At 46.7% G+C, this 14,136-nt stretch overlaps 1 protein-coding gene across 1 annotated transcript in view; it reads right to left on the reverse strand.

Annotated features, from left to right (window-relative positions):
• sema4gb (sema domain, immunoglobulin domain (Ig), transmembrane domain (TM) and short cytoplasmic domain, (semaphorin) 4Gb) overlaps positions 1 to 14,136 on the reverse strand; it is a 137,061-nt gene that overhangs the window by 27,636 nt on the left and 95,289 nt on the right. The window contains 1 exon segment of the mRNA XM_068053048.1: positions 8,826 to 9,001. Coding sequence (XP_067909149.1) covers positions 8,826 to 9,001 — 176 coding nt within the window.

The raw sequence follows: 14,136 nt of genomic DNA on the forward strand, positions 1-14,136 counted from the left end.
ATTAACACCATTCTTAGTTCTGGGGTAAGATTTGAATGCATGCCCCTGGATCATTAAGTCCAGACCTCTGGATTACTAGTCCAGTAACATAACCACTTTGCTACCGTTCTCTTCAGGATGGGATGTAATCCAAAGAGAATACCCGCTATCACACAATGTGAGCCACAGATCATGGCAGGTATAATTGGAACCATCCAGCCAAATTCTTTCCTTCTATTATGAGTCACTGTTTCCATGGGGACAGATTATGTCACATGACAAAGCTGCTAGGGGGCATTTCCTTTTGCACTTCTATAAACCTGCAGCGTGTTGGAGATGATGGCCGCAATACTTGTGGTCTTCCGAGGTTGATATTGGCGAACTACATTACCTTGTTGGCAAGTTAATGGTCTGGAGTCACTGAGTGCTGGGTGTTGCACTGACAGAGGTGCTGGTTTTCAGATGAGACGTTAAACCAAGGCCTCATCTGCTCTCTCAGGTAGACATAAAAGATCCCACAGCACTATTTCAAAGAAGAACAGGAGAGTTCTCTCTCCGTTTTCCTGGCCAATAATTATCCCTCAACCAACATCACTAAAATAAGATTGTCTGGTCATTTTTTTTTGGATATTTGTTCACAGAATGTGGGCATTGCCGGCAAGGCCAGCATTTAATGCCCATTCCGAATTGCCTTAGAGTGGGTGGTGGTGAGCCGTCTTCTTGAAACACTGCGGTTCATGTGGTGTAGGTATACCCATGAAGGGAGCTCCAGGTTTTGACCCAGCGACAGTGAAGGAACAGCGATATAGTTATCGTCAGGATGGTATGTGGTTTGGAGGGGAACTTGCAGGTGACGGTGTTCCCATGTGCCTGCTGCTCTTGTCCTTCTCGGTGTTACAGGTCGGGTTTGGAAGGAGCTGTCTGTGGGAGCTTACTGTGTGCAGATTGGCTGCCGTGTTTCCTACATCACAACAGTGACTACACTTCAAAGAGTACTTCATTAGCTGTAAGGCGCTTTGGGGTGTCTTAAGGTCATGAAAGGCGCTATAGAAATTTTTTTTAATATTGTAATGCAAGTCTAATGCATTGAGTCTCAAATTAATATGCTGCTGGCTCAGGAACAGGGTGTGTTTGGCTCGGGTGCCCATTTTTACACCTGTGGTCGTGAATGGCACTATATAAATGCAAGTCTTTCTTTTATCTAGCCAATGATTATAACAAAGTTTAATTTTATTCCAATGCTTCACTCTAATTGTCAACAAAGTGCACATCATAGGCATTGTATCCAATTCTGGGAAGCGGACTTTGGGAGGCATGTGAAGGCTTTGGAGGGGGTTCAGAAAGATTGACAAGAATGGTTCCAGGGATGAGGGACTTCAGTTGTGTGGACAGTTTGGAGACGTTGAGGTTCTTCTTGTGAGAAGGGAAGGTTGAGAGGAGATTTCATAGAGGTGTTCCAAATCAGACAGAGTAGATAGAGAGAAACTGTTCCCATTGGTGGAGGGGTCAAGAACCAGAGGACACAGATTTAAGGTGATTGGCAAAAGAACCAAAAGTGACATGAGGGAAAACATTCTTATGCAGCCAGTGCTACAATCTGGAATGCACTGCCCGAAAGTGTGATGGAGGCAAATTCAATCGAGGTTTTCTAAAGAGAATTGGATAAGCACATGAAGAGAAAAAATGTGCAGGGTTACAGGGAAAGGGTGGTGGACTAACTAAATTGCTCTTGCAGAGTGCTGGCATGGACTCAAAGGGCCAAATGGCCTCCTTCTGTGCTGTAACCATGATACCATCCTATGATCTGATTGCAGTGTTATCCCTTTGGGCTGCTATCATATGCTTGACTAACCAGATTTTAGTTCACATTACGTATAACTGCAAAGCTTCACCCAGTGGACATAAGCTTGCTCCCTCAGGTTAAAATGCAGTCAGAAAGCATAATGAAGAGATGATTATTTGCTGTAGTCTTTTGAGTTCAAGTTAAAAGGACAGTCACTAACCGAGTCTCTCCACTGCATTCCTCTTTGAGCTTGAGTTTAACAAGCACTGACAAGAGTTGATCTCTGGTGAACTTGCTCATCCACGCAATGCAGGTTGCCATGCAACATCAGTTATACATGACTACACTGGAAACTTTCTCCATTCATTTATTAGACATGAAATTGATTGAAGGACAAGTGACAGACTAGTTGCAGAAACCATAGCTCAAGTGGAAAGAAAGTGTGAAGTGATACATTTTGGTAGGAAGAGCGAGGAGAGGCAATGTAAAATGGAGGATTACGATTCTAAAAGGGGTGCAGGAGCTGAGGGACCTGGTGGTGTATGTGCACAAATCATTGAAGGTGGCAGGGGAGGTTGAAAAAGTGGTTAATAAGGCAAACAGGATCCTGGGCTTTATAAATAGAAGCATAGAGTCCAAAAGCAAGGACATTATGGTGAACCTTTATAAAACACTGGTTCGGTCCCAACTGCAGTATTGAGTCCAATTCTGGGCACTACACTTTAGGAAGGATGTGCAGGCACTGGTGAGTACAGAAAAGATTGATTGAGAATGGTTCTAGGGATTAGGGACTTCAGTTACGTGGAAGATTGGCGAAGCTGGGTTGTTCTCCTTAGAAAAAAGGTTGAGAGGGGATTTGATAGAGGTGTTCAAAATCATGCGGGGACTGGACAGAGTAGGCAATAACATCAAGGTTTGGGCTGATAAGTGGCAAGTAGCTTTTGCACCACACAAGTGCCAAGCAATGACCCTTCCAAACAACACAGAATCTAACCATCTCCCCTTGACATTCAATGGCATTTCCATCGCTGAAACCCCCACTATCAACATCCTGGGACGTTACCATTGAACAGAAACGGAACCGAACCAAACACATAAATACCGTGGCTACAAGAACAGGTCAGAGGCTGGGAATTCTGTGGCGAGTAACTCACCTCCTGTCTCCCCAAAGCCTGTCTGTCCACCATCTACAAGGCACAAGTCAGGAGTGCAATGGAATAATCTCCACTTGCCTGGATGGATGCAGCTCCAACAACACTCACGAAGCTCGACACCATCCAGGACAAAGCAGCCCACTTGATTGGCACCCCATCCACCACCTTCAACATTCACTCCCTTCACCACTGACGCACAGTGGCAACAATGTGTACCATCTACAAGATGCACTGCAGCAGCTCACCAAGGTTCCTTCGACAGCACCTTACAAACCCACGACCTCTACCACCTAGAAGAACAAGGGCAGCAGATGCATGGGAACATCACCACCTGCAAGTTCCCCTCCAAGGATAAAAAACATCCTGACTTGGAAGTATATCGCCGTTCCTTCACTGCCACTAGGTCAAAATCCTGGAACTCCCTTCCTAGCAGCACTGTGGGTGTATCTACACCCCAAGGACTGCAGCAGTTCAAGAAGGCGCCTCACCTTCTCAAGGGCAATTCTGGATGGGTAATAAATGCTGGCCCAGCCAGCGATGCCCACATCCCCCGAACGAATAACAAAAAAGATGGGGAGAAACTGTTCCCATTGTGGAAGGGTCGAGAACCAGAGGGCACCGATTTAAGGTGGTTGGCAAAAGAACCAAAGGCGACATAAAGAAAGGCTTTACACAGCGACTGGTTAGGATCTGGAATGCACTGCCTGACAGTGTGGTGGAGGCAGGTTCAATCATGGCTTTCAAAAGGAAATTGGATAATTATCTGAATAGAAAAAATTGTAAGTCTATGGAGAAAAGGCAAGGGATTGGGTCCAGCTGAGTTCCTCTTGCAGACAGCTGACACAGACACAACGGGCTGAATGTCCTGCTGTATTGTAATCATTACAGAGAAAAAAATCAGAGAGACGAGGGAATTAAAGAGAGCGAGAGAGAAGAGAAGAGAAAAGGGCAGACAGACAGAAATACAGAGATTTATACAGCAAAAGCAAAATACTATAAATGCTGGAAATCTGAAATAAAAAATGAAAATTCTGGAAACATTTCCACATTTATATAGCGCCCTTCATGACCGCTGGACAGTCCCAAAGTGCTTTGCCGTCAATGAAGTAATTTATTACGTGTAGCCACTGTTGCAAGGTAGGAAACACAGCAGCCAGTTCTACACAGCAAGCTCCCACAAACAGCAATGAGATAATAAGCAGATAATCAGTACATAAATAAATATTGGCCAGGACACTGAGGAATAATTCCCCTGCTCTTCAAAATAACACCGTGCAGTCTTTTACATCCACCTGAACGAGCAGATGGGGCCTCATCCAAAAGAAGGTTCTGCACTCCCTCAGAACTGCAATGGAGTGGCATCACATTTGTGCTCAAGTCTCTGAAGTGGGACTTGAACCCACAACCTTCTGACTCAGAGGTAGGAGTGCTACCAACTGAACCACAGTTGTATAGGTGAAGGGCTGGGAGGGTGGGGAGAGGATGATCAGTGGTGGGAAACAATCATTTATTTTTGGATGCATGAACTAGGATGCGCCAAATTTTCTTCTCCTCTGTACGTGTCTTGTGACCTTTCGAAGCAGTAAAATGCAGCTCTTTATTAAGCTTGATAATTGGTGGCGAGAGGTTAATTACATCTCTAAAATGCAATTTATGTGCGACGATCTTGTGACGCATTTAGTGGGCCTTCTCGTTTACGTAAGTAAATTTCTCCTTCACAGTTTTATAGAACAATTATTTTCAGTTAGTTATGGACTCAGGGCTTATATAAAAAACGATGACAGTTGTGCAACACTGGAAGGTCACGCAAGTACAGCAAAACCAGTACACTAAAGATGGTCAAAACAGGAACTTTCTTTTCCAATCTTCAATGATTGCCTGAACAATTATGACATTTTACAGCATCTTAATGCAAATCCACTAGTGCCCACACTCTGCAGTAACCATTTATCAGGAAGGGAGCCCTCCATGTGGTTATTATCCACCATGAATCATAAAGTAGGGATAATTCCAACCTATGTAGTAACATTTAGGTGTCAGCAGCAATGGCCATTTAATTTGCAGAAATTCCTAAGGGAAGGAACAAGGTTATAGCGGAGGTTGGAAGAGACAGGAGAGAGAATTAGACAAATCAAGAACCAGTCATTTCAATGCCCAGATTGGTTAATATCCTGCTGCTGCCATGGAATAGTCAGCCAGCTTGAGCTCCAAGGCCCCATCTGCTCTCTCAGGTGATCACATGGCACTATTTTCAAGAAAACCAGGGGAGTTCTTCCCGGTGTTCTGACCCAATATTTATCCCGCAATCAACATTAATAAAACAGATTAGCTGGTTATTACCATGTTGCTGCATGTGGACGCTTGCTGTGCGCAGAATGGCTGCTATGTTTCCCACATTATAACTGATTACTTTCAGTTGACCACTGAGTCATGTGATGACGGAACATTCCTCCAACCAGGGTAGTAAAATCCAACCCTAGTGTCTTCTTTTAACCTCCAAAAAGCATCATTAAGGCACCAAACTGCCACTGAGGTGGGGGTGAGGAAAGGCTTGATATGATGATGCAGTTGGTTTTTTTTAAACTTCCATAATTTATTTGTTTCCAAATGTGGACCAGAACAGACAAACATAATTTCCAGCAACATTTCTTTCCAAAGTGATACAAGAACCTGCCGTGTGGAAGTTACTTATTAAATGTGCAGAACACATTGCAAACTGTTTTCTGTTTAACTTTATTGAAGTGACTGAGGAAAATGCATGGTTTGACATTTGGGTAGTTTCGAACTTTCAACTCTCTTGTGACCCATTATCAATTGATTCTGCTGGAGCGTTCTGTTTACAAATGGCACTGACCTTGCTTCATTATTCCTCGTTACCAGATCAGGAGAGGGTAGCAGCATTTGCAAACCATGCATGCTTTCCTGGATCTCAGCCCAAATACCTGTCAAGCGGTCACATTAACAATGTAATTTCTTTTTTTTTCAATTCTTGTCAAATATCATAAAAAAGATACTAGAATAAGATGGTGCAATGTATTTCCACAATGTTCGTTTACATCTGAGACGGATTCAAAAACCAGTGTAGACCAATGGGATGAAGCTCTCCGCTGTCTGTTGGGCGTTAGAGCCCAATATGTCTGTCTGTCTGTCCCAGTCTCAGCTCATCTGCTTGAGAGCACAGCACGAGCCCACAACATAAAGCTGCCAGTAAGTTGCAAGAGGCCACAAGAATGGTTTATGTAACAGTTGGAAAAATACACACTGGTAAAGTAGCAAGTTACTATTTTAAGGAATAAAAACAAGAAATGCTGGAACCACTCAGCAGGTCTGGCAGCATCTGTGAAAAGAGAAGCAGAGTTAACGTTTCGGGTCAGTAACCCTTCTTCGGCTTCTCTTCTCACAGATGCTGCCAGACCTGCTGAGTGGTTCCAGCATTTCTTGTTTTTTTTTTCAGATTTCCAGCATCTGCAGTATTTTACTATTTTAAGGCTTAGGCTAAGGCATATTTTTGAGGAAAAGAGTAGAGAGAAGTAGAAAAGTGGCTCACTCAATCCTGCTAGCTTCCCTCACCTTAACCAGCAGAATAAAACACACAATAAGGAGAGGATGTGAATAACAAGAGCACTGGGGCCGAAAATTGCAACAGACAATACTTTGGTACATACATGGTTTGAAGAACCCTTTTAACATGAGCATTAATCTTTCTCTCTTTGGCAGATGTGAAAAGTGACAGCCAGGTAACAAGGTTACAACCTGTAGTATTGTAAAGAATGAGGAACTGCACAATCTACAAGGGGCATGAGGTAAGGGTCACAGGTGCTTTCTGCCTTTTATCTTCTCTCTGCGAATTGAGAACATTTTGATGAGCGGCCTTGAGGCCATCCACATATTGTGTCCATTTAGAGGGTGAGCAGGTGTCTAAGCGTGAAGACACAGGGGACGAAGATTATCTCTACCAAAGTGGAGGCTGTTATTTTCAATCTCGCTTAGCTGGTGCAGCAGTGTTGTTGGCACACGTTTGTACACAGGGTGATTTGTGTAAAATTGTGTGTATTTCTCAGGAAATCTTCAATCACTTGTACAAACCGCCAGGGATTAAACAAGTTAACTCTGGATGTGGAAAGTTAGCTCTCTCTTCTATTTGAATTAAGATTGTTTAAGGTCTGGTTTTTTTTTTTGGAGGGGGCAGGATTTTAAATGTGTGTGGTGAGTAGGGGATTGAAAAGTAAGGAACTGAAAATGAGGGCTGGTAAAAAGTGTCACATTTGTCAAAGTGAATAGTTTGTACCTGCTTGCCTTCTGAATGTTGCTTCCTTACTCATGTCCTGCATTGAAATAGGCCTGAAAAAATGACTACACTTCATTGGCTATTAAACACTTTGGGGCGTCCTGGCATCATGAAAGGTGCTGGATAATTTTCTTTCTTTCTCTTTCCTTCTTTTCTCATTACTTCTTTCTTTCCTTCATTATTATTGTCACATCCTACAGGGAATATACTTCAAAAGTATTTCTTTGGCTTTGGGGAGTCCTGAGGTCATAAAGGATGATATATAAATGCCAAGTTCTTTCTCCCTTTGATAGTTTCAGATCAGAAGACCAGCAGTGAACAGGAAACTTCCCATTTAATCTGGACCAGGATAACCTTGCCTGGACTGCAACAAGTGTGGTGACCACCTTCAAACAGATTAGAAACAGGGTGAGTGACAGGAGCTCCCTTGGGCTGTTGAAACGATGGAAACATTTCAAATGTGAATCAAATGCGCCCAGCAAAACATGGATTTTGGTCCCAATTTGATAAACTCTCCAAGTTTGGGTACATCAATCGTCCTTTCCAAACTTTCACCCATTCTTAGATTACTTCCCTCCCCAGCTGAGGTCCTTCACATTGATGAGAGAGTGCTCAGCCATTTTCCAGCTTAAAATAAGGTACGATTTAAATTCTTATGTAATAGGAGTAACTGCAGTTGGGAATCACACTAGTGACAGCAATGTTCATTCATCCATGCTGGCGCACCTATTAGATTACGAGGTAGAATCAGGGCCTCAAGGAGGGCAAAACAAACAGAAAGTGAGAGGGTGACAAAAGAAAACAGACTCAGGCCTTACAAAAGTTACCTGTAAATCCAGTTTGTTGTGGAATTCGTCCTAGATACCCAAATGTGATTGGATTGTCCTTGTACTGGATTTACTCCTAGTGTAATGGAGGCATTACTGCACAGAAGGAGGCCATTCGGCCCACTGGGTCCATGCCAGCTCTCTGTAGCACAATCCAATCACTCCCATTCCCCTGCTCTATCCCCGTAGTCCTGCAAGTTTATTTCCCCGTCAAGTGCCCACCCATTTCCTTTTGAAATCATTCGTCTCCGTTTCCACCGCTTCACGTCCTCAGAATGGTATCCCTGCATTCAACCATTTCATTCATTTCGGTTGCGTTGGAAGTGGGATTTAAAACTGGATCCAACTCTACGAAAATAGGGACCTGCATTTATATAGCACCTTATCAGACATCCTGAGATCATCTCAAAAGGCTTTGCTGCCAGAGAATTGCCTTTTGAGGTGCAGTCATTGCTGTTTTGTAGGTAACCACCCAGCCAATTCATACACAGCAAGGTCCCACAAACAGCAATGAAAAATATCCAGCTCTTCTGTTTTTTTGTGGCATTGGTTGAGGGATGAATATTGCCCAGGACATCAGAAGAATTCCCCTACTCTTCCTTGAAAAAGTGCAGTGGGATCTTTTATGCCCACTGCAAAAGCCAGACGGGGCCTCAGTTCAGCAGTTCACACCAAGTATGGCACTTCCGGCAATGGCACACTCTCTCAGTACTGTACTGCAATGTTGGCTTAGATCATGTGCTATTTTTCTTGGTACATCTCCACCATTTTGTGAATGCAGTATGCGTACTTACCATTGTGAAACAAACACACCATAGAATATGGTGCTCTGCCAGCTTCCTTGGTTCAAAACATAGATACTCTTCAAGATGTTGAAATGGAAGCCAAACTCTGGGATGGAACACACAACTCGGGTCTTTAGAAAAGATGTCCACTTCCTCTGTAGAGTTCTCATTCCTCCCTCATCGCTCTGTGGAAAAAAACATATTAAACATGGAAAGGTAAATATATATATATATATATATATATATATATATATAATATGTGTGTGTGTATGCACTGCACTGTTACCTATAACCATTGCCAGGCAGCTATCTAACTGCCGGTCTCCATGTTTACTATGGATCCTTTGTGGCTTCACTTTTACATATATAAAAACCAAGAATATAAAGCAACATGCATTACATTTCAAGACAATGGAGCATTCATTTGAATTCATCTGTAATTCTAAGAGATCCCAGAGGTACTGACATCTTGGAATGCAATATATGAGAAAACTGAGACATGGCATGTGGTAAGTGTAGCTTACTTGGAAGGAACATAAGACTTTGGACCTATTGTTCTCAAAGTTCTCCACCACCGGGTGTATTCCTTGTGTCATGCCTGGGTCTGTTGTAGACTAATTGATTGAGGTAAAGATTGATTGCTAGGATTGGTCAACACTATTATTGCTGTATCATGTGACAACCAGGACAGTGGAAGGCGAAATGGATGGTCTTTTTAGTCCAGCAGTTCCTATGTACCACTGAATTATTCAAGGATGTCCCCAATTCCAAATAATTGGCCTTTTCACTCTTCATTTTTCCTTCTATCTACGCTCTCTACATCAATCAAATTCATGTATTTGGTTTGCCAACTCTTAATTGTGGTGATGAGTCTCCACATATGGAAGACACATGGCTGACCAAAAGAAGACTCTTCAGTCTAAAACCCTCTTTAACTTTATCTTATCTTCCTTTTTCTCCCTGCCCCAATCCTTTAAAGCCTAAGTTTCAAGTCACTACTTCTTGACTTGCTTTAACGTCTGATCTGTTGGCTTCGATCTTTGAGGTATCCTGTGCTGCGGGGTCTGGTCCTTTACCTGGGTTTCACCAGTCCAGAGCCTCGTCTGTACTCTGAATAACCCACATGGTCCTGCTAATTATTCCAGTGATTCCATTACAGGTTACTTGGGCATTCACACGAACACAGGCATTTCTGCGTTTACAAGGTTAATGCAGTATAGCGGTGTGTTTACAATTTATTCAGATTACACATTCACTCACCAAACACAATGGGAGCCTTCACTAGATCAGTACCACTCCCAATTGAGAAGTCAAATTTCTATGTTTTAAACGACAGGCTGTCAGAAAACAACAGCCCATAAGGCAACATCTCTGACAAGTCCAAATATTTCAGCTTTGTCCACAAACTGGAAGGAAAGGTGACACTATCAACTTGAATTGTTTGCTAGGACCAAGGGTACGTTCCTGAGGACCTTTTCACCGTGATATAACTTGACTCTTGAACCTTTACACCAGTAGCTATTTAAAGAAAGGCACTGCCCATCATGGATACTGAGTCACACAGACCAAGAAAATCTCAGCTTCACCAGAATAATACCTCGACTGGGAGGGCAGATTGCATAAACTAGGCTTGTATTCCATCAAATATGGAAGATTAAGGGATGATCTAACTGAGATGAAGTAGTTGATTTAAGGGGCTTGAAAGGGCAGAGAGAAAGAAACTATTTCCTCTGATGGGGGAGTCCATAATCTTAAAATTAGAGCTAAGCCATTCAGAGCTAATACCAGGAATCACTTCTTCACACAAAGATTAGTGGAAATCTGGAAGTCAAAAAGCTGTTGAGGCTGAGGGGGGCTGTCAATTGAAAATTTCAAAACTGAGATTGATAGATTTTTGTAAGCAAGAGTATTCAGGGTTCCAGAACCCTGGCAGATGGATGGAGTTAAGATACAGATCAGCCATGGCCAGTGGAACAGACTCAAGGGGCTGAATGGCCTACTCATGTTTCTATGTTCCAACCTAAGTCACAGCAGTTGTTCAGGTGTTACAACTAATCGTGATGTCTCTGTACCAGGGGTCCCAGTCTTGATCACAATCCAGTGACGACTGTTGGAAAATGTGCCTGGGTACTTATCAATGAATTCCCTCTCTTTATTTAGTTAACATCTGTTAATTTATGCAATTACATTAGTGGATGTGATTAAAAGAAAAAATCAGACAGAATTAAACCAACTGGCACGATTCATTGTGACAGACACAGAGGTGGGAATTTTATGCTCTCCCCTGCAGCAGGTTTGGAGCTGGGAGACCATGCAATCGGGTGGGATGGTGGCGGTGGGCAGCCTGCCACTTCCCTGCCCAGAGGTCAGCAACCTGCCCATACCATGGTAAACAATTTTGGCATCTGTGACTGGTAATTTCATGGATGAGAAATTTCCCAATGGCTTCTTCAGACAGGCTTTGAAATAAAAAATTTGCAAGTGTCAGTTTCACAGCTGACAGGTGCTGAAGCAGAACAGTGCTTCCCAACTTGGGACAGATTCAGGGTTTTCTGGCAGGCTTTTAAAAACAATAGAAACCCGCTGGAAAACCCTGAATCCGTCCCAAGTTCTGAAGCACTGTTCCCGCTCTCAGCAACGGTCAGCAACAAAGCGAGAGGGGGAGAGAGGAGGAGGAGGTGGTCTGGGGTACACAGAGAGAGAGAGTGGGGAGACAGAGAGAGTGTGGGGGGGAGAGAGAGAGTGTGGGGGGAGAGAGAGAGTGTGGGGGGGAGAGAGAGAGTGTGGGGGGGAGAGAGAGAGTGTGGGGGGGAGAGAGAGAGTGTGGGGGGGGAGAGAGAGAGTGTGGGGGGGAGAGAGAGAGTGTGGGGGGGAGAGAGAGAGTGTGGGGGGGAGAGAGAGAGTGTGGGGGGGAGAGAGAGAGTGTGGGGGGAGAGAGAGAGTGTGGGGGGGAGAGAGAGAGTGTGGGGGGGAGAGAGAGAGTGTGGGGGGGAGAGAGAGAGTGTGGGGGGGAGAGAGAGAGTGTGGGGGGGAGAGAGAGAGTGTGGGGGGGAGAGAGAGTGTGGGGGGGAGAGAGAGTGTGGGGGGGGGAAGAGAGAGTGTGGTGGGGGGGAGAGAGAGTGTGGGGGGGAGAGAGAGTGTGGGGGGGAGAGAGAGTGTGGGGGGGGGAGAGAGAGTGTGGGGGGGGGAGAGAGAGTGTGGGGGGGGGGAGAGAGAGTGTGGGGGGGGGAGAGAGAGTGTGGGGGGGGAGAGAGAGTGTGGGGGGGAGAGAGAGAGTGTGGGGGGGAGAGAGAGAGTGTGGGGGGGAGAGAGAGAGTGTGGGGGGGAGAGAGAGAGTGTGGGGGGGAGAGAGAGAGTGTGGGGGGGAGAGAGAGAGTGTGGGGGGGAGAGAGAGAGTGTGGGGGGGAGAGAGTGTGTGTGGGGGGGAGAGAGTGTGTGTGGGGGGGAGAGAGTGTGTGTGGGGGGGAGAGAGAGTGTGGGGGGGGGGAGAGAGAGTGTGGGGGGGGGAGAGAGAGTGTGGGGGGGGAGAGAGAGTGTGGGGGGGGGAGAGAGAGTGTGGGGGGGGGAGAGAGAGTGTGGGGGGGGGAGAGAGAGTGTGGGGGGGGGAGAGAGAGTGTGGGGGGGGGAGAGAGAGTGTGGGGGGGGGAGAGAGAGTGTGGGGGGGGGAGAGAGAGTGTGGGGGGGGAGAGAGAGTGTGGGGGGGGAGAGAGAGTGTGGGGGGGGGGAGAGAGAGTGTGGGGGGGGGAGAGAGAGTGTGGGGGGGGGAGAGAGAGTGTGGGGGGGGGAGAGAGAGTGTGGGGGGGGGAGAGAGAGTGTGGGGGGGGGAGAGAGAGTGTGGGGGGGGGAGAGAGAGTGTGGGGGGGGGAGAGAGAGTGTGGGGGGGGGGAGAGAGAGTGTGGGGGGGGAGAGAGAGTGTGGGGGGGAGAGAGAGTGTGTGGGGGGGAGAGAGTGTGTGTGGGGGGGAGAGAGTGTGTGTGGGGGGGAGAGAGTGTTTGTGGGGGGGAGAGAGTGTTTGTGGGGGGGAGAGAGTGTGTGTGGGGGGGAGAGAGTGTGTGTGGGGGGGAGAGAGTGTGTGTGGGGGGGAGAGAGTGTGTGTGGGGGGGAGAGAGTGTGTGTGGGGGGGAGAGAGTGTGTGTGGGGGGAGAGAGAAGAGAGTGGGGGGAGAGAGAGGAGAGTGGGGGGAGAGAGAGGAGAGTGGGGGGAGAGAGAGGAGAGTGGGGGGAGAGAGAAGAGAGTGGGGGGAGAGAGAAGAGAGTGGGGGGAGAGAGAAGAGAGTGGGGGGAGAGAGAAGAGAGTGGGGGGAGAGGGGGGGAGAGAGGGGGGAAGGCAGAGGGCAGGGGGACAGAGGGCAGGGGGACAGAGGGCAGGGGGACAGAGAGCAGGGGGACAGAGAGCAGGGGGACAGAGAGCAGGGGGACAGAGAGCAGGGGGACAGAGAGCAGGGGGACAGAGAGCAGGGGGACAGAGAGCAGGGGGAGGTGGAGGATGGAGAGAGAGATAGAGAGAGAGAGAGGTGGAGGACAGAGAGAGAGAGGTGGGGGCCAGAGAGAGAGACAGCTGCAGTGGAGAGGGGGTTCATGGAAAGAGAGGTGGAGAGACAGAGAGAGGGGGGCAGAAAGAGCAGTGATGACACAGAAAGGGGGGGACAACATGGTGGAGGAAGCAACACAGAGAGTGGGATAACACAGAGAGGGGGGACAACACAGAGAGGGGGGACAACACAGAGAGGGGGGACAACACAGAGAGGGGGGACAACACAGAGAGGGGGGACAACACAGAGAGGGGGGACAACACAGAGAGGGGGGACAACACAGAGAGGGAGGACAACACAGAGAGGGGGGACAACACAGAGAGGGAGGACAACACAGAGAGGGAGGACAACACAGAGAGGGAGGACAACACAGAGAGGGAGGACAACACAGAGAGGGAGGACAACACAGAGAGGGAGGACAACACAGCGAGGGAGGACAACACAGCGAGGGAGGACAACACAGCGAGGGAGGACAACACAGCGAGGGGGAATAACATGGGGGGAACACAGAGAAGGGAGGCACAGAGAGGAAGGGGGAGGGGGAGAGAGAGAGAGAGAGAGAGAGAGAGCGAGAGAGATAGACAGAGAGAGAGTGAGGAGGGAGACAGAGCAATCAAGATCACTTTTGACAGATGGACATCTATCCGGAATACTCTGCATCTCTGCATAAGTGTGCGGGCAGACATTGACTACTTGTGCAAGCAAAAAAATGCCAGGTATCTCACCAAATCAGTGTCCAACATAGTGAGGAGAAAGTAAGTCAATAAATTAGTCTTTTCATTTAAGGTT

This window comes from Heterodontus francisci, chromosome 20 (assembly GCF_036365525.1).
Source record: "Heterodontus francisci isolate sHetFra1 chromosome 20, sHetFra1.hap1, whole genome shotgun sequence".
Taxonomy (NCBI): Eukaryota; Metazoa; Chordata; class Chondrichthyes; order Heterodontiformes; family Heterodontidae; genus Heterodontus; species Heterodontus francisci.